The 23090-nt window shown below is 45.5% G+C and overlaps 1 protein-coding gene across 1 annotated transcript in view; it reads left to right on the forward strand.

The window, feature by feature from the left end:
* Positions 1 to 23090, forward strand: part of MDGA2 (MAM domain containing glycosylphosphatidylinositol anchor 2) — a 398250-nt gene that overhangs the window by 369128 nt on the left and 6032 nt on the right. The window contains exons 12-15 of the mRNA XM_075104400.1: positions 6855 to 6875; positions 12302 to 12457; positions 13566 to 13724; positions 20563 to 20693. Coding sequence (XP_074960501.1) covers positions 6855 to 6875; positions 12302 to 12457; positions 13566 to 13724; positions 20563 to 20693 — 467 coding nt within the window. The remainder of the gene's footprint in view (positions 1 to 6854; positions 6876 to 12301; positions 12458 to 13565; positions 13725 to 20562; positions 20694 to 23090) is intronic.

The raw sequence follows: 23090 nt of genomic DNA on the forward strand, positions 1-23090 counted from the left end.
CAATTGTAAAGAACGTAGTTGCGCATTTCACTAAATGCCAGATCTGCTAACGGTGGTGATGGATGAATCTTAGGCTTCGCCTGTTACAGGGAAGTGTTTGCAAAGTCTATGTTTCCCAAAGCTCATGAGAACAAAAACTCCATTAAAAGAAGGACTTGTTTACTAAATATATGAACATACAAATAAGATGGTCATTCTGCTGCAATTCCTGCTGGACTTTGGCTCCTCACTGGGCCTCTTTACCCCAGTAAGTGCCTATTTTCTGACACTAGCGATAGGAGTCCGGTCTCTTGGGCTCCCCACATGCACGAGGAAAAGATCCGGGGTCTTCCCAAAGGTGATCAGGAGCAGAAGCTTCATTCAGACATTCGGGATTTCCCTGCAGCAATCCCAGTCTCTCTGTGCCGGCCGTGATAGGGAGATTCCTGTGCTCACAGCCGGCTCGTGCCAGGCAGCCGCTGCCTGCTTCCGTGGACCTCGAGATTTGTCCAGCGGCTCGAATTCTGACCAGTGCCCCTATACGGAGAGAAAAACACCGGTCACTTAGTCATTACTGCTCTTTTTTGGTGGGGGTTCCCTGGCAAGTCTCGGGAGGTTGATTGAGGTCTGGGCTACGGCTCACAACCGTGCCGAGTTGGAGGTTTTAATGCAACATTATGTGATTCACATTTCTAGCCCCTGGCTGGCAGGAAGCACATTCCCGTGCAGCATAAAAGGCGTATTTTGTCTACTGCAAATTTTTCTGCTAGAATCTGCCATTAGCGCAGATGTGAATAACACCCCATTTCAAACGTGCTGATGAGGTGCCAATGCAAAATCCCGCCGCCCAGGAGGGAGGAAGCCGTTGCCTTGTGCCCCAGATGGAGGGATGCTTTTAGAGCGATACTCAGTGCTATTACTCTGGTGCCGGCAAATTCACAGCTTCAGAAATAATAAGCCAGATGCTAATCAATAAGATAAACCTAAAGTGACTTCCCTTTGAAGAGGGATCCCAGAACCGCTGAGGCTTTCTGTGCTTAAAATATGCCTTTTATCTCAGCGCTCGTCCAATGACTACAGTGTCAGCAAACTGTTGCCAGGCTAATTTTAAGGATGTTACGGCTTCAGCTATAAAATAATGATATCACATACATTACTATAGTGCAAATCCGATACTTGTAATCTGAAACGCTGGAGTCGTAGAAAAGCAGTTAATGGGCTAGCAGGCTGCACAGCAGCAGGCCTGCATCTATGTAGAGAAATAATTATAAACATTACCCTGAAAAAAAAAAAAAGACATCATGCCAATGTTTCTTAAAAGAACTAACACAATATTTTATGTTTTTCTCCCATTACATTTTTTTTTAATTGTGAGACCTCAGGCAAGGAGGAAAACATTTGCATTTTCATATTTTCAGTGGGATTTTGTCTGTGTGTGCCTCCGTGTGCTCGGTTTTGGTCAGTATCCCACAAGCACACTGGCCTCTGGCAGAGTCAGCCCTTCTTTCTCATCCCACTGCTTTAGGAATACTCTTTGGAAGAGCAGGACCCAGAGGCATGTGCATTCAGGTCTTGAATACCTCCAGGAGCGGAGACTTCACGGGCTCTCTGGGCAACCTGGTTGGTGCTCAATCGCCCTTAGAGTAGAAAAGCTTTTTTCTTAGGTTTGAAATACACTGGCATATTTGTATTGCTGGTGAGGACTCCCACTGCAAACATTTTTCCCCTTATTTTTTTAAACTTTAGTCAGGCTAATAGGATTTCACCGCATTTTAAAGAAATGCAGTGTGAAAAGCAGATTGGACACGTCGTAGTTAGGGCTGCTGAAAATGGCAGCGCTGCCTTTTCCCTTTAAGAAATGCATTAACTTTTACAGCTGAGTTCCATTTTTGTGCAAAGAGAGGATAGATAGGCCATGCGCTACCTAGAGTTTTACTTTGACAGCTTAAGCTCGGCTTTTGTGGTAGGACAATCTTTAGTCGGTGCCTGTCATGGTTCAGCCCCAGCCGGCAACTAAACCCCTCGCAGCCGCTCGCTCGCTGCCCCCACCCCTGTGGGACAGGGGAGAGAATCGGAAGAGCAAAAGAAGTTGTGGGTTGAGATAAGCACAGATTAATAATTACGATAAAAGTAATAATTATAATAATGATTATTATAGTAATAACGATAATGATAATATAATAAAATGGCAAAGGAAAAAAGGGGAAAAAACCAGAAGCACAAGCGACACAGCCGCTCACCACCCGCCGACCGACGCTGCCCGTCCCCGAGCCGCGATCGCTGCCCCCCTCCCCCGGCCAGCCCCTCCCAGTAACACACTGGGCACGACGTTACATGGTATGGAATACCCCTGTGGCCAGTTCGGACCCGCTCTCTCGGCTGTGCCCCCTCCCCTCCCGGCTCCTCGTGCCCCCGGCAGAGCCTGGGGAGCTGGGACAGCCCCTGACTAGCACCAGCCCTGCCCAGCAGCAGCCAAACCATCGGTGTGTTACCGGCGTTGTTTTCCTACTCAGCCCAAAGGCCAGCACTGCGCAGCTGCGGGGAAGGACATTACCTCCATCCCAGCTAAAACCAGGACAGTACCGCCCAGAAAAGATTCTTCAGCAGAGTTGTAAAGTCTGTAAGGCTCAACATTACATTTCTAGTGTATTGGTTGCGTTTGCTGCCTTACTGGAGAGGAGAAGGTTTCTCCAGATGTCTTCTAGGGGATGAATCACCCTCTGGACGTGCCCATATCTCTCCAGTGACTTTAGAGACACTCCAATGACACGCTTAGATGAGGTGCCTAACTTTGAGATCGCTAAACTTTAAGCCACGTTAATCCTACCTGTGAAATCATTTTTATTGGGTTACAATCCTCCGGACATGATGCACAGCACATCACCTTTTGAATTAAAACCCAGAACTGGAGATTAATGTGGAAATCACTAATTATAAAAATAACAGCTTCCGACGCACTAACCTGCTGAATAGCCAACGTAAGAAGAGTATTAAAGCAGGGAAACCTCCGTCATGGGCTCTTCACAGTGTACCCCGCCATCCAAAGTGGGAGCTGTAAATACAAAATAAAAACTCCGCAGTAGCCAATCCCATGAATCAAAACCTAACCCATGGCACAAGCATTTCATAGGGAAATCTCTCTCCTGCCATGAATTATTCTCTCCTCTGCACGCCAAAAGGACGGGAGAAAAGAGCAATCATCACAGTAGGAGCAACATTGATAATTACAGCCAAACATCACTTGACAAATTCTTTGGTAGCTGCATATGTTACTATGCTAGTGAACACAGTCTGCCGAGTAAATACAAACAGGGCAATTTAAGTAGCACTAATGAGTGTTTTGTAGGCTAATATAAACCAGATACGTCTCGTAGTAAGAGTTTAAATATTATCTCCATCACTTTACATGAATGTCCGTCAGCCTATTTGATACGAACTGGATGTAAAGTCCTCCAACTACTCCAGTGCAACCTCAGCGCTCGCTGTTTCACACAGGCACTGATGTTTAAATATTTTATGCTTAACCAGGGATTAAAGAAGCACGTTTAGGTAGCTTCTATGGAAAAAGCCAACAACCGTCGCTACTATTGGTACGTAGAGTCAGCCCCGTGCGGCAGATGATGGATGATGGTGGCCACTCGCTTTGTAGTGTAGCTTGCTTATTTTCATAGGAGGTTCAGACACTCTCCAAATTCTGTAAGGAAGAGCAGTATATAATTGTGGCTATTATTTATTGCTATTATTCTTATTATTATTATATTGCTAGCCCCATAAAAATAAAATTGGTACCAAATAGAGGATAAATGGTAGGATTTATACGTTTGCACTGGTGTACATTTCCAGTATTATCCTGTGTTATAAATAGTACATTAAGCTAATTGCTATTACGGGAGGAAGAAAGCTTTGTCCTTGTAAACTACCAATATTAACAGTGAAGATTGATTTTCCTGTGCAAACCAAGTGCTTAGAGGTACGGGCTCTTGATCTTGATTAAAGCTTTTAGGTGCCACAAGTAACCAGTTTCCAGTGGTTAAAAACAAAGCAGCTGAACAGCCAGCACGCTCCTGCCTACCTCTGGCTTTATGTTCTTCAGCGTTAGGAAAGCGTGGTTTGCAGTTATTTTTTTACAGGAGGGACGTAATGTTGCAGTCTCTGAAGGCCACCTCACTTGTGAGCTGAACAAGTGTTTGTGCTGGGAAGGAGCTGTGGGAAATGTAACTGGCCGCATGTAAGAAGTTGTACCTAAAAGAAGGGCAAGCGTTAAGAAAACCCGTTCAGCCAATATTTTGCTGCTGCTGCCTGCGCAAATACAGATCACCGAGAAGTAAAATCATCCAACAAACTGGAATTCCAGCAGGTTTTATTCTCTGCTTGCTGGAGGAAAGGCAGGAAGGTTAAGGAATCATCCATCTTGGCGCTAACCGAGCTCAAGCATTTCATGACACTTTGTTCTCCTCCTGAGATTCTCCGCCAGCAAAACGGCCCTCCCAGCACAAGCCAGGGTCAGCCAATCAGAGCAGCCATAACCCTCTGAGGTGCACAGATTTTCCAGACGTTTCAAAGTCAGCCTTGGGAATTTACTCCCTCAGTCATCCATTAATTTCCCTTTATGGCTAATTTAACTTGCAACCTGTGTGTTGTGCAGGCAGCAACCTTCCCTTTCTGCAGTGAGAGCTAGAGCCGGTACATGTCGTCTATAGCAGCGTGCTGTATTGCTTAGAAGAATGGGCTTTCTGGCTTTTTTTTGTTTGGTTGTGGTGGGTTTTTTTTTTCCTAGTTTATGATGTTAGTTAAGTTCAGCCTAACTCCTTTAATTTGTTTTTCTGCTTTTGTCAATCAGTGTGAACTGAAGCTAGCTTGGCACAAAGCCTTTTTTGCTCTGCTGTGAACAATCTGAATAGCATGACTCAAGGTTACATGCTGATGATAGTTTCCATAAAAGCCTGTACGTTTAGTTACAAATCAAGCATCAGTAAATGTAGTTCTCAGCAATTTCAGCTAATTCCAAGTTCAATCACTCAAGGATTTCACAAAATGAATGTTTCTTGGAGAATGAAAGGTAATTTGTTGGTAAAAGCTATGAGGTTATCTAATATAATGGAATGACTAAGTTTCTTAAGACGATTGCACTGGGGCAAGTCACTGTTCGTTTGTTTCAGAGAAGGCAGGATGAAATGGCAGAGCTGTTAATTTAGAGCTGTTTTGAAAACTTCAGGTTGGATCTAGAGCCACGAAGAATCCGTGGCTGGGGCCACAAACCAAGAGTTCATGTCTGTAAACGTGGCATGGGAAGGGCAGCAAGAAAACATGGAGCAAGACCCAGACTGAAGTGTGGCATTACCAGATGTCCCCATTATTTGGAAATAAAATTTTATTTCAGATTTCCTGTTGATAACATGCAATTCCAACGCTAAGCTTAGCATCCTTCTGTTTCTCTCATGCGTAAGGTCTTACAGCAGATGGGTCCTCTTTTCCTAAGTCATCCATTCTCAGATTTACCCTTCTGCACACAGGTAGCACAGAGCTGCAGGCTAATTTCTCATTCAAACCCAAAATTCCCATGTTTAGCATCGTACAGGTTACTCTGGACCTAATCCTGTGTAGCCATACCCATGGTTAAGGTATCTGTAGGCACTACTGAGGGTTGACTTTCATTCTGTTTAAGCTTATTAAGGTATTAAGTAGAGGAACGTCAATATTAAAGAATTATGGAATTAGAGGTTTTGTAATTTTGTCAAGGCTCTGTGAAATAAGACTGCCAATTTTATCAGCTTCCCCAAAGGTTCCCAGTACCTGATAGTCCTGCCACGTCATGCGGGGCATTGCACAGACCCATCAAATATGTCAGAAATAATATCTCTCAGCAAAGTTATCTCCAGGCTTCTCTGCAAGGTTGGCAGAATTTATTTTGCTGCCTCCCAAGGTGAGGGGTCGCCATGGGCTGCTCCTGCCATGGGATGGGGACTGGGAGAGGTGGGATGCAGAGGGGTGGGATGCTGCACTGATGCTCTCTGCGAGCACAGCCCCAGGAGAGCAGCATCCTGGACCCAGCCGCGCTGGCGGCTCCCTGTCCTGGTCACTGAACGTGGCCCCTCCAGCAGGCACGGGGTGTGCTGGCAATGCTGGCAGCTATTTAGGACAGCACACTTCACCTTCCTTATTCTTAATTTTCTTTAAAATATATCCTCCCTAGAAGAGGGTTTGTGTGCCAGAAGACTCATGGTTTTTTTTGGTTGTGTCTCTTGGTCTATGAGATCAAACCTCTTCTCACAAACTTGCTGTGCTTATGTTTTCTGCTATTTAAAAGGAAAATTGGCGTTTCTAAGAAGAATGCAAATGCTGTCTGTTTCTTAAAATTCATGTACACAGACATCTTAAATGGAAGAATAGTATTATTAGTTGAGTAGAAGGGTAATTCATTACATTAAGTATTCCTGAGTGATGCTTAAAAGAAAATTTTAAGTCATAAACAAGGTCCAGTGCAGAACCTTTTCAGTAGTTTTTGTTGGATTCCTGTACAAAGGCATCACCCTGAAGTTTTGCTGTGCCCATCATTACAATATCTGCACCAATAATCTAGGTTAGGTGCTCAATTACAGCATCTTGTTCCCCGAGCCGCAGTTACCAGTGATGGAGCACAGACGTCGTGGATAGGAGAAGCTGTGGTTTCTCACTGAAATTGTTGCCTTTGGATTGCCAGGGAGCCAGAAAATTTGCTCAGAAAGCAAGTTACCGGTTTTGCTGGCTGTCTCGGTGTAGGAGCCATGATCAAGGTCTTGAGGGAGAGGGAAAAAACAGGAGATTTAGGATAATCTGTTTATTGATGAATTAGAATTTCTTCTTTTCGCTAATTTTATTTTTGCTCTGTCTTCCAGCTCCAGTAAACCCACATCTACGTAAGTATTTTTTTTATCATTTTAGCTTTTATGTGTGTGAAGAATTGTCCTTGCACCCATTGTCCCTCACAGTTAAAAAGTAAATGACAAGTATTTCCCTTTCCGTTGCCACCCGTGGAATTGCAGGGACCGCCTTAGTTCTGCATGCAAGCTGGGCTGGTGGCTGAAGGGGTCATTCCTCTTGTTCTGCCAAGGCGCTAAAGCAAGAGTAGATGGAGAAAGGAAAAAATTATAGCTCCAGCTCATCTTTCTTTCCCACTGCCCAAACAGTTAATCTAAAGGAAAATACTAATGTTCTGAAATAGCATCCACCTGTGGGCGTTGCAGCCCGGCGTGTATGGGGGATGCTGCCGTTCAGTCATGGCAGTAGCTAAATGCTGGTAAACTGAAGAGCTGAAAGTTCGGGTACCGTGTAGGAACTGTGTCTGCACCTCCACAGGTATGGCAAAAACCTTGAGGGAAGAGTCAGTTCATTTTCCTGAACTCATTTATCCTTGCATAAGAACTACATTTGCAGTTCTCGAGTTATTTCGATACTTCCAAGGGTAGTCAGAAGCTCATCTGCAGCTTTAAAGCCAAAAGAAGACTGTTTCTTTCACGCAGCGCATACAGGAATCACAGACCTCATTCGCACAGAGAAACGTGGAGACCCAAAGTGTAACTAGGGTGTGAAAGCGTTCAGACAAATTCCCAGGAGACAGCTCCACAGGCCCGACTGAAAATGCAGAGTCTGGCGAGGTGTGCGCTGACGTGCTGGTGCTCGGGCACGGGGACGTTGCGGGGGAGAAAGGGCTTCTCTTACAGTTGGTTCTTGCACTTTTCCATGGGAACCAAATCCCTACAAATGTTTCAGACAGGTAAAACCACCCTATTCCTGACAGCCCCCACAACCGTCGACTTGGTGATTTTCTTCCACACCACAGCGACTGAATGTTTCGCTGTGGGAACATTTTCTGACATTAGTCTTGCTTTTAATAACATGCAAAAAATAAAGGGAATGGGGTTCTGCCTGCCGTTGCTACTGCTGTAGTGCAGCCACAGTCGGGCAGAAAAGCAGCACCGGGCTCTGCAAGCAGCCTCTCTCTCCATCTCTCACACACGACGGCTAAGCCTTTCTGCAGATTTTAAACTTATTTGCAGATGATCTTGTGCAATGCATTAATAATTAATGAGCGCTTAGTTCAAAGCTCACAGGAGCTGAAGGAACCACTCCCATTGACTTAAATGAGCAGTAGATGAGACCCTTGCTAATTAATATATTAAATATGTACTCTCTGTTGTTAAGAAAAAAACGCATCGCAATCCCAAGTTCTTCACACTGTAGTCCTCTATGGTTTTAAGATCTGAAACTACCTAATTTTCAAAATGTCTCTATAGCTCAGTTAAAAGCGTCGGCTCTAGTAGGCACGTGGTACAGGGCAGGGGGGCATCCAAACCGCCCCTGCGATAGGGGCTGGGTTCGCTCGAGCGAGGCAGGGCACCTCTGGCAACCGGTCCACCGTTTCCTTCAGCTGCGGTCTAGGTGTGCCAATCTCTGCGCTGGCGGCGACTGGAAAGTTTGCCTACCAGAACTGTAGGGTTCCCAGTGTCGTTTCTTTCAGGTGAGCAAAAAGATGGTAATATTTTGGTTTGCTTTTGTTCCCCAAAGACTTTTTGAGTGAAATCCTTTGAGAGGGAAGAAATCTTGGTCTACAAATGGGTTCAAACCAGTAAGGTGGAGAACAGAGAGCCTGTCTTCCATAGCAATTTCCATCTCATCATTACCCCTTCTTTCTACAGTCTCATTTTATTTCACTGAAAATACAGAACGGATGATGATGTGTACTATATCACATCAGCCACGTTCTGTTTTTTCCTGAACCTGTTGGGATGAGTTCTGATCTCATTTACACCGTTCTGAATGAAGAGTAAGAGCTGTATTCAACTGGGACAAGACTCCCGTACTGGAAACTGAAGTCGTATTCTTCCTGCTTCAATTCTAGAGTAATCGCATTGCATAAGTCCTTCCTTTCTTTAAGATGTCTGCAATAGTTAAGCAAGTGGCATTGAATAATCTCCCCAGGGAAGGGGTTGACTCGGCCACGTTGGACACCTTCGAGAGTCGTCTGGACAGGGCGCTGGGCCATCTTGTCTAGACTGTGCTCTGCCTAGAAAGGTTGGGCTAGATGATCCCTGAGGTCCCTCCCAACCTGGGATTCTGTGAAGTGGCATTGAATGCCTTAAAGGCTGAGATGTAGCCTCAGATCTACGTTTTATTTTGTAGCGTATAATATAAACCATTTAATGTAAACCGTAAGGATTTCATATCAATTAGTGCAACTAGCTGTTACACCTGAATAATGGAAGAGATTAGATGGTAAAGAGTCATATTCAACTTGAATTTTATGGAAATAGATGACAAAAATTCATACTACAATGAAGAGTGTTTCACCTTGAGAACAGCTTCAGATTTTACCCTAATTGGCAATGAAATGATTAATAACCGGAATCCACTTCCAGAGCCAACACGTGCTTTGACAAAAATTGACCACTGTCTTTAACAGCAATTGGCACCATTGTTAGTGCTTTCAGCAAACAGTAGTGCGGACACGACGGTGCCGTGAGCTGGAGCACCCGTGGGTGCTTGGGGAAGAGACGGCTCTTCCTCCTGCACTTGGTGTGCCCCATTAATGAACAGGTCAGGGCCATCCAGATCTATTTCAATGCTTCTACTTCTTGCATAAGAAAAGTACTGAGCTAATTCTGGGGAACTGTTTCCCATTTTACCACTTCTGTCATTTTTAAAGAAGTTTTTAGTGCCGAGAATATTTAGCATTAACCTTTTCCAATGTATTCCAAACGGCAGAGTCCCACATGGAACCAGTGTTTTCCTATTAAATAAATGGCAAACTTTTACTTAACCTTTTTTCATCTGGCCTGATTTTTTTTTTTTAAACTTAAAGAAAAATCTTTTTTTCTGCTGATGTGAAATTTCTTAATGAAGCTCTGAGGGCATGGTGGGACATGCAAATACAGCTCTTAAGGTACTGGAGGGACAGTGTTAGAAACTGCTGAATGGCTGAAAATGCTGTGTGTTAATTCACTTTGCTGCAGGACTGCAGCTGGTACTCAGAACTTTTCTCATTTAGTTACTGTTTTGCCCTTTAATTTTATCACGCTGTATAGAAGCAGCACCGTTTTTGCTAAAGGAAGGGCTTGCATAAGTGGAGGTGGAAGTCAGATGCATAGAATATAGCATAAACCAAGAAAATTTGGAGCTCAAGCAGTGGAAAAGGTACTCTTGGAGATGAGAGGCACAACTGAGATTTTGTTCAGAGTGCGTCATTTGAGTCCTTGCGTATTTCAAGAGCTTTGTCAGGGCCTTTGCGTTATCTTCCTGGTCTTCAGGATAAGGACAGAGGTGTCCATCTGCATCTATTCACATGCTTCTCTACCAGAGGATTTTGGGTGTAATCCATGCATGTATATTCCTACTGGCCTTGCTCTTTGATTTGCTCATCTTTCAGGAAAAACCACCATCAGGCCTCTACTTGCATTCCTTCTCTGCAATGCTCATGGTGGTGCTCCTCCATTGAACGATCTTCTATATGGCCACTTCTTCAACAGTCAAAATTCAGGATTCAGAAGACCTTGCTTCCAGAACAAAAGGAGGTGCATCGTCCTAAAATTGGCTCCCCATCATGCCAATGGTCATCAGTCATGTTTGCCAGCTAAGGAACTGTGATTTAGGAACTTAATTCTCTCAGAGGATGTAGTAGAGTTGATGGTTTTATTGAGAAACCAAGTCAGTCTGCTTGAGGTGCTAATAGCCAAAGAAGTTTCTGTGGACTGCATTTTTCTGATAACATGGTTTTGCAGAGTGGTGTTTTATGCTGACTGTTGTGGAGGGGGTACGGTTTGTGTTGCCCTTTGGAGGGGCAGAACCAGAATGAGGAAGACTTGGAAAGCACTCCTAATGCACCTTGTGGTTGGGAATGAATTTTTCAAGCCTGATTGTTCAGTCTGCAGAATTACCTGATTTTAAATAAGTTTCAGAGCAACATCCTTGTTTAGCAGTACATATCCAAGCTAAGCTGCAGGTCCTTCTGTCTTCATTGATTTACGATGAAGCTCCAGTGGCTTAAGTGGATTTATAGTTCACCAAAACCCCGAACCTGCAAACATTTATATACCTTCTCAATTTAGCACAGATTAATAATCCCATGACACCTGGTGTTAGAGTTCCTCATAACAATGAATATAAATTGCACCCCTATAAAGAAGGCCATAGCTGACGCAGTAGGCAGACAGCTGCATTCTCCCTAGAGATGAGAGATTAGCTTGTTTTCTCAGATAAATCAATTGTCTTTGCTGGAAGAGTAAACTCAGCGGGAGGTGTTCGTGTGCATAAAATTAAGCTTTTGCACATTTTACTACATGGGGCCTTATTCTGTTCTGAGGTGAAAGCTGAACTTTGAAGTTTTGAATTGGTTTGGTGCCTAAATGTCTGACAGTAGGACTTTCTCATCCCGTCATAAGCTGGCAGGTAGGATCACTGGGCTGGTGTGTCTCACGGACCTCTGTTTCTCAAAGGAGAGGTTCCCAGTAACCCTGTCTGGGCTTCTTGGCGTTTTTATTCTTTAGACCTAAGCTTTTACCACTTGACCTCAAGTACCTAACGGAAATCTTAGTGAAAATCTAGGAGGTGTCTTCAGGACATGATACAGTCACCTGTACCGCCCATATAGATCCAGATAGACCTAAACCTTTCTCCCAGGTATTTGTCTAATTGGTTATTAATCCAGTGACGGGGACTCAATGCTCCTCCCGAGCGATCCATTCGTGTGCTTCACTGTCCTGATTTTTAGAGATTTTCTTCCTGTCTACCCTAAAGCTCCTTTGCTCGCATTTTAGCCATTACTTGTTTTCCTATCCGTATTGGAAATCAAGAATAGTTTAGGAGGTGTCACTTGGAGATAATGTTTTCATTTTGAAAAGTTGCTGTCCTCTTTTCCCCAATGTTCTTACCCCTAAACCAAAATAACCCGTTCTCATTTTTTTCCCCATCGTTCATGTTTTATGGACATGTTGCCTGTTCTTCTCAGCTTTTTAGAAATGCTAGCTGGGTAAGAAGAGGCAATGTCTCTAAGGGCAACTGTATGTGCATGAATACGTGAAGAGGAGTTATACAGCAAGATATGAATATAATTTCAAGTAACACCGACACAGAATGATGACTGTGATTTGTTTTTTATTGAGGTTACTGCAAAAGAAGACATACACTAAACACCACAAACTGATGTAAAATAAACGTACGCCTATTCTCCAGAGCTGTTAATAAGCATCATCCCATGAAGTGTTTGTCATAATTGACAAGTACTTTGACAAACAAGCATAGGATGAAGAGTTTCAGCCACTAAATTTCTACTCCTTTGCTGCATTGGCAGGAGAGTTCCACTGTGGGTTTGAGGATGGTAACATTTGCCTTTTCACTCAAGATGACACGGACAATTTCGACTGGACGAAACAAAGCACTGCCACTAGAGACACAAAATATACCCCGAACACGGGGCCAAACGCAGACCGGACTGGCTCCAAGGAAGGTAAGCTCCAGCGGTGTGCCTGGTCCCCCAGCACTGGGGGCTCTGCTGCTCCGTTGGGGTGAGGGACCTGTCCAGGACAGCCAATTCAACCAGCTACACAGGTTTTCCTAATCATACCAAGAATAAGCGTACTTCAAGGACTTCTAAAGGAATTGCCAGTGCTGAGGCGTGCAGCTGGTCCCAAAGCACAACCCGCTAACGGTGCCATTAACCATCTTGTATCGTTTCTATTGTGCCATTTTCAAAGCGGTAGCTTTCACGTTACAGTCTAGCGGGGAAATATTCCGGCACGTCTTGAAATATTCTTCTGGTTTATGTCATTTAAATTCTAACTCGGACTCTCTCAGACTGTCACAATATGATTTTTTTTTTGCCCCGTTTTTACTTCGGGTGTTGCTAAAACGTGTAATTTTCAATCTGCTACCCCGCTTAACAGAAGCGTGCCATCTTGACTGCAGTGTATATTTGCATTTGAAAAGTCAGACATATTGTGCTGAATTTATCAAGTACTGCAGTAACTCATGCTATTTTATTGTATGGCCCCTGCTTGCACACTAGCAAAGGGGAAAAAAAATCATGCTGCATTGTATTTGCTTGGGTGGATTAAGTAAATACTATCTCTGTTGTTGGTACAGTCCCGGATCAGAATAAATTTATATTGTCTCCTTTCATGAATGCAAGCTTTCAAACATGTGATTGACATGGCCAGTTGAAAATGTTCCTTGAAAGGTTTCCATCAAGATATTTCCCTTTATTTTAAAAGTCCTCCCCGCTCACTGCTTATAGGAACAAATTGCAACCTTGAGACTGAAGTCTGAACCCCATCATAAAGATTTTTGTTCTTTTCTTGTGCATGTACGATGTTACATCGATTTGAAGTTGTTTACAGGTACTGACCTGCCAGTCCTGATTCTACCTTTGGTAGAAAACGCGTCTTTGAAGCAGTTGAGGAAAACACATGGGCTTAATGCAGAAGAAATATGTCCCAGATGTCAGATGAATGTGAAAAATTAATCAAGATGCTTGATAGCCCTGGTGCCTCCCTGTACGTGTATGTGTTGGATTTTGAAGGCTGCAGCGTAATGATTTCCATTTGGACTTTCCCTAGGTTTCTACATGTACATCGAGACGTCACGCCCCAGGCTGGAGGGAGAAAAAGCCAGGCTCGTTAGCCCCGTTTTCAGTGTCGCTCCAAAAAACCCTTACGGAGCTACGAACACAGCCTATTGTTTTAGCTTCTACTATCACATGTACGGACAGCACATAGGTGAGAGGAAGCCAATGATCTTGTCTTTTCACTTTGGGAGAAATAGCGGGGGAAGGGTCCACTTGTGTGAAACAAAAGCATGGGAGGAGACTGCCGACACCTGCAAGGGCCACTTGCAACCAAAGCTGGCAAGAGAGGTGCCTGAGAGCATCCTAATTGCTGTAAAACTGTGTTTGCCACTAATCAGCACGCTAGCAGGAGTCCCCCTTACAGCTGGGAAGTGTTCTGTGCATGCGTGAGGTTTTAGGCAGGGAGCGTGCAAACAGAAAAGGTGATACGTGCAAGGACTTTGCCCGATACTAACACGGTGTTTTGAGTCACTCCTCGCTAGATTCGGGACCAAGCAATTAGCAGCAGCACTCCTCGTGCTGGCAGCTGGAGCGGCACGGCCTGTGTGTGATGCAGCAGCACACGGTTCCTTTGTAAAAGTCACGAACAGTTCGCTCGCAAGCTGTGGGAGTATATATTTTCAAGGTGAATCTGTAAGTCTATTTTTAGTCATCACTCTTTCGACACACCCGTTTAATTTCTTTGCAGAGTATGAAAAAAAAAGGTGTGGGAAAATACAAAAGTATAAACGACAGACAGCCAATTTTTATAAATCCTGTAAATCCCTGTGGGGTGCTCGGTGCTTACCAGCGTGTCAAGAGGCTTTCCAGTGCCAAGCTGACCTGACTTGATCTATTTTTATATATATTTCAAGGGCAAGTGCATCCTTACAGTGCATTCTGGTGGTTGCTTCAGGAAACCTTCGCCTGCCTCCCGGCAGAGTTCAGGTTTTAAACAGAGCAGACAAGTTCGCTTAGTTTTTGGTGAGTTGTCTCTGCACTGCCGAGCACGTGAACGCAGCCCCAGGTCTAAGTTCTCCCAGATCTACATTGCAGCGGGAGCTTGGCTGTTTATTGGAAGGAAGCACTGAGCCATGCCATGCTTAGTGAAAACAATATAAACTGCCCTACCAAGGCTATTTCTGGTATATGACAGTGAAGAGAAACGTTAGAAACGTAAAGGGTCAAAGAGTGTTTCTGCAAAACCTTAGATTTGGGGTAAAGTATAAGAAAAACAGCCACGGGAGCTGATGTCTGTCCACGAAACAGTAACCTCTCATTGGTGCAGTTTTGGTTTTTTTCCTTGGCTACCCTTCTGGGCCCTTAGCTTTTTTGCTGAGATTGCCCTTTCTTGTTTACATGTAATTTCTTGACTTGATGTGTACAATGGTGGCTGATGAAGGAGCTGACCCACACGCGAAGATGGTGACCGTGCCTAGTGATGATCGTTACGTAGGGTTTGCTCATGGCGACGTGGACGCCTAGTTGTTGAAAACCAAAATTGCCCGATATCACTTTTGTTCCTTAATATTAAAAAATGCAGTAACCATCATTTTACCTAATGTTCCAAATTATCTACTTTAGAATGGCTTTGTACGAAATTACTTACCATTCTGTATTTCAAGAGAAGACTGATGGAAGAATAGCGAATTAATAACAAGGCATGTGCTTGAATGCATGCTCATACATGTCTTCTCAATTCAATATTTTGATTCCTCATAATGACTAAGTGTTATGAAACACATGTGAATGCAACATGAATACAAGAAATAAATTATGAAATCAGAAATTATATACTATTTGATTGCCCAGATGTGAATTCTAGCACTGAAATTGTTCACGTGAGGATAATGAAAAGAAAAAACTAATGAGTGATGATATTCTAAGACTTCGATGATTTAGGAACATGATTATTGTATGAATAGTTGTATTGATGAGGCAACTACTTGAATGAGTTTTTGAAGGTTTGTGGAAATTACTTTGGGTTAGGAAGAGGTTTATTATAACATGATGATTTGCCCAGACGAATCAAACCTAACCATGACACAGTGTTTCGGATGATGCACCCTTGTGGTAAGGATGGCCACCAGCCTCCTGGGCTGCATCAGGCAGAGCGTGGCCAGCAGGTCGAGGGAGGGGATGCTGCCCCTCTGCTCAGCACTGGTGAGACACAACTGGGGTACCGGGTCCAGTGCTGGGCTCCCCAGGACAAGAGACACACAGGCTTACTGGAGAGAGTCCCGCTCAGGGCCACAGGGATGATGAAGGGACTGGAGCATCCCTCATATGGGGAAAGGCCGAGAGCTGGGACTGCTCAGCCTGGGGAAGAGAAGGATCAGGGGGATCTCGTAGAGACATAGAATTTTTTAGGTTGGAAAAGACCCTTAAGATCATCAACTCCAACCATTAACCCAACACTGCCAAGTCCACCATTGAACCATGTCCCTAAATACCCCCAGGGCTGGTGACTCCCCCACCTCTCTGGGCAGCCTGTGCCAGGGCCTGACCACTCTGGCAGGGAAGGCATTTCCCCTCACACCCAACCTAAACCTCCCCTGACGCAGCTTGGGGCCGGTTCGTCTCATCCTGTCACTGGTGACCTGGGAGCAGAGACCAGCCCCCCCCTCACTCCAGCCCCTCTCAGGCAGCTGCAGAGAGCAAGAAGGGCTCCCCTCAGCCCCCTCTTCTCCAGGCTAAACCCCCCCAGCCCCCTCAGCCGCCCCCCAGCACACTTGTGCTCCAGACCCTGCCCCAGCCCCGCTGCCCTTCTCTGGACACGCTCCAGCCCCTCCAGGCCCTTCTTGTCCCGAGGGGCCCAACCCTGAGCCCAGCATTCAAGGTGGGGCCTCACCAATATATATGAACACCTGAAGGGAGGGTATAAAGAAGATGGAACCCAGAGATGCTCAGGGACAGGACAAGAGGCAATGGGTACAAATTGAAATAGAATAGTAGAATCACAGAATCATTAAGGTTGGAAAAGACCTCTAGGATCATCAAGTCCAACCAACAACCCAACACCCCCAGGCCTCCTAAACCATGTCCGAAAGTGCCACGTCTACACTTTTTTTGAACATGTCCAGGGATGGTGACTCCACCACCTCCCTGGGCAGTATGATCTCCAGAGGTGCCTCCAACCTCAATGGTTCTGTGTGAAATACTTAATTGGTAACATTTTTTTCAGAAGAGTTCCATTTTTTTGAGGATTAATCCCCTGTGGATAATTCTAAATCTTATTGCTAAAATAGACTGTCTGTTTTATGACAAGCTGTTAGAAGCTTTGACCCTTCACTGCTGTAGAAGGTGCTTCTTATCCCTATTTGGGAATGAGCGCTGCCAGTTGGGGCAGCTCTTGGCTGTAACATACGCTGCCAGATCACTGAGTTCTTCACAAGAGCAGGATAGTAGCTGCTAACTGAGACCTCGATAAGATCTCTGTGCTGAAGGCTCGCTCTTTTGAATAACCTTGAGCTGCTGATTCTTGACCTGAATTCACTGAAAATTTGAAGTGTCTTGCAGGGGAATTTGGCTTAAATAAATTCCAGCCTGTTCCTTCCTTGGGCCTGGGGACAGCATGTTCAGGGAAGATACATGGCCATTAAATTTTGATTTTTCATCCACAGTGCTGTAGCACTGTTCAGCAGACTTCGGTGCTGCAAGTCAGCATTTCCACTGGGTTGCTTTATTCTCCCTAGTTATCAGTATCCATAAGATTTCCAAGCAGTATTAGGGTTATTATTGCCATGTCTCAGGGGGAAAGTACTTTGTTTGCAAAACAGTTTCGGTGCTCATCAAAATGTTTCTGTATTTCCAACAAGGTTTTGAAGGTTCCCTAATAAAATGGAAAATCATCTGGGAATGATGCTCTGTTGCTGGTGTGGACTCCTCTGTGGGAAAAGATATGTCCTCCTCCATTCTTAAAGATGAGTGACCCCAGTGACATCAATTTGAGAACATGGCTGCTGCATTATATCGAAAACAAACAGCCTACCAGTTTACCCAGCTCAGCTTCTCTGCCTGCTGTTCAGGTCTTTGGTGTCTCTGGAGAGGTGGCTGAAAATTTCTGTAGCGATAAGGAGAGGTAGTTGGGAGTCTTTGCGGAGAACAGGGCACAGATCCGAGATTAGCACTTAGGCTACAACACAGCTCTGAGGAATTAAACAGGGACCTACAGCCTGTGCCGTGGCACTTAGATTCAGAAGGATAAAGTGTTTCTTTAACAGAAAGAGATGGCTCTCACAAGTCAAATTGTAATTCCTGGCAGATCAAGAGTGCTAACTCTGAGAGTGCTGGCTGCCAGGGAACGGGCATGTGCTTTGCTCCACCGCCTTCAAAAGCAGAAGGCAGAGTATCCTACCCCTAAAGCTGAACAGAAATATTCCCGTTACTTGATTTGCAGCGAACAATAAGCCATTGTTGGGGAACAAGAAAACGAAGAGTCGCTGTCCTTACTCCATCTCTGTGCTCAGACAGAAAGAGGCTGTAATTCCATTATAGCCGTCACCGTCTTTTAAAACAATCCATATTTCCAATTTTTCCATCTACACCCCAAAATGGGGCATTGCTAATTGATGCGCCAGGAACAGTCATTTTTCTTGCCGTTAGAGAGCCATCACGAAGCAAAACGCGCCGTCAGAGCACGCTGCGAAAGCTGCCTTCGCACAGTGATGAGCGCTCCCAGTGTCACCGCAGTGTTGCAGCCGGCGCCGTCCCCAGAGCACCCTGCAAGCTCCTGGCAGGATGCTGTCAGGAAGCAAACTTTATTCCTTAATCCACAGTAGTTACTCCTGCCCGCTTTTTATGTCTCCTACTCCAGAGTCACTTCATTACAGAGTCTGGAGTTTGGACTAGTTCGGAATCTGTTCTTGCTGGACACACCTCGGTGTGGATCCCCTAGCCCGCCCGTCCTCCCCCGCAGCATGAGCGGTGCAAAGGCCGCGTCACTTTTCCAAAACCTTATTGGCAGAATTTCAAGGACAAGCATCTGTGGCAGTTGTCATTAGTTAAGTTTTCGGCGATGTTTCGGGGAGGTGTGTGTGCATATCCAGCAATGAGGGCCCTGCAGATACCCCCGTACGAACCGACACGCTGGGCAATGACCGAGCATACCTGGTACAGGAATGGCTGGTTTGTGTTTTAAGTAAGACTGCCGTCATTCCGCTACTAATTTGAAGAAATTATGTGACACAGAGAGGCTGACTATGCTATGAACGATCTTAAATCTCTGGAACCTCAGCGGTGATGGAATGACATGCTTTTGATAACTAAATTATTCCAAACTGCCCTACGGCAGGTATCAGCCTGCAGGAACAGGTGAAACAGTTAGCCAGCTATTCATCCCTGGCTCGATAAGGGCATTGATTTCTGTCTTTAAGAAAAATAACATTATATATAACTATACTTTTTAAATTTAGATAGTCTTGTCTAAGACCCTGCCTTTTTTCACACCGTAGACCCAGCGCAGTTGTCAAAAAAAGTCTTGGAGAGAAGCAGATGGCAAGGAAGGGAGAACTGTTTTAGCTGAACGATACAAGCCTTGCCCAGGAGCTGCTGTTGCTCTTTGGAAGCGGGCTGAGGCTGAGCAGCCGCTTTCTGCGAGCAGCCCCTGCCACGTATTGCTGGGCTGGGCTGCCGGGCTGCTCCAGGGAACCCTCCTGAGCGTTCCCTTTCTTGAAAGCCCTTTCTGTTTCAGGTCTTTTTGTTTTACCCAGTAGCGTGCGTGTAGGGAGAGACAGACTATCCTTGTTAAAAGCTGTGATTCCTTTGTGCTGCTCCCTCACCCTCCCCAGCCTGTGAAAAACAAAGCGCTGCAGTGGGAGGCAGGTGGGAGACTCGGTGCCGCCCGGTCGCGCTGCCGAGCATCGCTTCCCTCACCTCCTTCAGAGAAGATGTATGGCCTCGTTCTGGGCACCCTGGTGAAATAGCCGTGATGAGAATATTTGCTGCTCCATTAGACGTTTAGCCTTATGTTTTTCAAGGCACTGAGTTTTGCTATTGCTAGAAATAAGAACTTTTTATTAGCAGGAGCTGAGTCACTGTGCAGCTGCCTCAGATCCGAGAGGTTTCATTGCAAATATAATTTGTATAAGCTTCCCAGCTGCCGTTCCAAACTCCCTAAAAAAAAAGTGCTCTTGCTGAAGCTGATGGTCTGAACTTTCTCCAGTGAAGGCGAACGCAATGATTTACGCAGTACAAAGGGTGCCACCGCCCCGCACACCTCTACAGATAACAGCGGTGAGCAAGGAGGAACAAAATCTCCAAACTGTGTGAACTGCTGAACCCTGCTAAATGAAATCGATGCTTTTGCTGTCTCTTGGTGCACCAGGACAGCGTGGCTTCTGTTCGTGGCTAAGGCAGGGACGTTAACGGGGGAGAAGGGCTGCCGAATGCAGACGATCTGTTACTTATTGCAAATAACGTCTGTGCTGGAACCAGTGGCTTAATGGTTGGTGGTGGGGAAAGTCCCGGCGCTGTGGGGTTTTTCTCCACAGCAAGGGACAAATTTTCCAACTTCATCTGAACTTAGAGGATTATGTTGTCCTTCAGAGATACTCCTTAGCAGCAGTAAGGGCATCACATCGATCTCAGATTTGCCCGGCTCTATGGCACTCCATTAGAAGTTGGACAGAGCTGAGCGTAAGGCAACAAAATTGCTTATTTATCCTTGGGTTAGGAGGTTAGCACTGAAGCGTAGAAACCACTTTTTTGCCCATTTCACCCTGGGAAGCCTCGTGTCCTTCCTGAGCTGCGTGGAGCAACAGGTGCGACCGCCCTGCCCACCCCCTGCGCGCTCAGTTTGCTCTGCTGTGTATTCACGTCACCAGTTCACGGTGTTCCTAAGTTTTAAAGTTTTCTAATATAGCACAAGAAACTCTCCACGTCTACTCAGACCTAGCAGGAGCCCATGCAAAATGGGAGGGGGGGTGAGCAGGGGGGCTGCTGTAACCCAGCCCAGCATCTCTGCTCCGTCAGAGCGCCTAACCAGCTCCAGTTCTCCGCCTCTCTTCTAGGAAGCTTGAACGTTTACCTGCGGTTGAAAGGTCAGACCGCGATAGAGAACCTGTTGTGGTCTTCAAGTGGAAATAAGGGCCAGCACTGGAACCAAGCCCGCGTTAATATAACCCCCCCGACCTCATTTCAGGTAATGGCTTGTGCATCGCACGCTGGGACCGGGAGTACTTGGTTTTTGGAGGGGGGGAGCCTGTGTACGCTGACCCTTTCCTTCCGACACAGGATTTCACAGCTTCATTTCAGCTCTGAAAGCTGCTTTATGGACAAATAATTGCTTTCTTGCTTTAAATAGGTGAACACCATAGAGCTTAATAATACACACTCTAATGGCAGAACAGCAGCTATTTGCTTGCAGACAAAATGTCTTTCCGTTTTCAGATGTTGTTAGCCAATATAAACCATTTTTTAATTTCAGATTAGCAACTGGAATGCAAAATTACTTCCTGAAAAAAAAATATTTAGAGTGCATGGTGGTGCAGGGACTGTGTTAGAGGTCTCTTGAAATACACACATTTTCTGCAAAAAAAAAAAAAAAAAAAGGATGGTCTCTGAGTGTTTGCTGAAAGGTTCCAAAGCAGCGGTGCTGCCTGCACGGAGCTCCTGGTACGGCAGAACCGCACGCCTCATTCAATAGGCACGCGCGAGTTAGGACAGGTTTTCACACATTTCATTTTTGGTTTGACAGCGAGATGCTGATAGACTATTATGGGCAGTTCTCGTTCCCGCTGCGAACCCTTTGTAACTGGAACAATTCCAAAAAAAAAGAGAGAAAAAAATAAAAAGCAGCAGCCGCAAGCAAGCTTTCGTGTGCTTGAGGCTGGGAGTATCGCATGGACAAGGAGGGCCACAAGCTGTGCCCCGTGGTGCGGCGTTCCCCAGGCTCCTCTGTCCCCTCCCTGCAACCTCCAGGTCCCCTGGGGGAGATAATGGCTTCTGGGAAACGCGGCCATTCAGTGCAAGTCAAAACTGCTACCTTAAACATGCAGACTGGGACTCACTTTATGGGTAATTACTGTTCCTGACCCTTTGTTTTTATTTCCATGCATGAGAGGCAACGACGGAAGAGAAATGATTTGGCATATGCGATCGCAGAAGCGTTGCACGGGGGGATATTAGAGGAAAACTGAAGGAGGGAGATATGCAAAGTAGAGCGTTACATGATGTTTGAGTGGAGCAAAGTGGCAGAATTGGGGAAGAAGAGGCAGAGAAGGGGGATACGAGTGTTGAAATATACTTAGAGCCTGGGGCCAAGTGTGAGGGAGCTGGTCAGGGTGGGTAAGTTTTGCATTGGTTGTCAAGATAAATCCAAGAAATCTGAACGGTGAAGTACAGAAGAATGATTTAGTATCTGAACGGGACTAGTACGGGGAGAGAAGAGGTGGCTGGGGAAGCTAAAACTGAAGTGATCACAGTGCATCTGAGAGGGATTCCTGAGGCCTGGGATGGGCTTTAGCAGAAGTAGAGGACGGATGAGGACATCAGCTCTGGGCACAGAGACGCAAAGGATTTGGCACCAGCAACGCCGAGGAGCGGAGGAGGGTGGTGGGCTGCAAATCTGGGGTCACCTCATCGGCATGGAGAGGAAGGCGTGCGTGGGTTCGGGTGTCTGCCTTGCGCAGGGTCAGCCGGGGTGAGGGATCGGCAGAGCAGCTTTCACCGTGGAGTCTAATCATGGGGCCTTGCACAGGGGCCCAATGCTTTCACAAGGGTTGCAGGGGGCTACTGGTGCTACTGGTGCCTCTCACTCCCACTGCTTTGAAACCATACTCGCTGTGCCACTGGCTGGTAGGTAAAATGGAAGCTCCCCTGCTCGGCTCTTTTTCACCTTTTACATTGGTGTGTTTAAAGGCTTCAGCATAAAATGAATGTAAAGCCAGGAAGCTCTGCACAAATATAACAAATAAATGTCAGAGTGGCTGGAAACTTAAATTACTTTTTCAGCAGCTCCTGCATCAAGCAAACTTTATTTTCTGTTTAGGAGTCTAAGTAGGAAAGAATATAAACCTCCCAGTTAAATTTAAGGAGAGTGAACTGAAGTGAATCTTTGCAGTAAAACAGTACACTGACACAGAAATTAAAACATTTTATAGGTTAATTTATACGAGTAAAAGTGCAGCCCGGATTTGTTTTACACCTTCCCAGTCCCCGTGATATATAACAAAGCTTCTGTCGTGAAGAACTGAGACAACTACAGTGCTTTGAATCAGAAAAAAGTATTGCATAAAAGGTGTCTCAGTAAGATATTCACTTATTAAGTATTTTTAAAGAATAAACACCAAAAAAGCGAGCACGTGGGAGTGACACATTGCATGCTGGCATCTAGGAAGGTGTCGATTTTACTTCAGATTTGAGCAGGTGCGCTGCCACCGCCTTCAGCTACGCTTTCCTTGACACCTTCTTGTGTCAAAGACATTTTTTGCAAAGGCAGGGGTATTTTTTGCACTGAGCGACTGATCTGCCCTTACGTAAATGACCCTGCTGGACCACTGAGATTTTCAGCCCCTCACAGCGAGCGAGAGGGACCTCC

The sequence above is a fragment of the Phalacrocorax aristotelis genome, chromosome 9 (assembly GCF_949628215.1).
Source record: "Phalacrocorax aristotelis chromosome 9, bGulAri2.1, whole genome shotgun sequence".
NCBI lineage: Eukaryota > Metazoa > Chordata > Aves > Suliformes > Phalacrocoracidae > Phalacrocorax > Phalacrocorax aristotelis.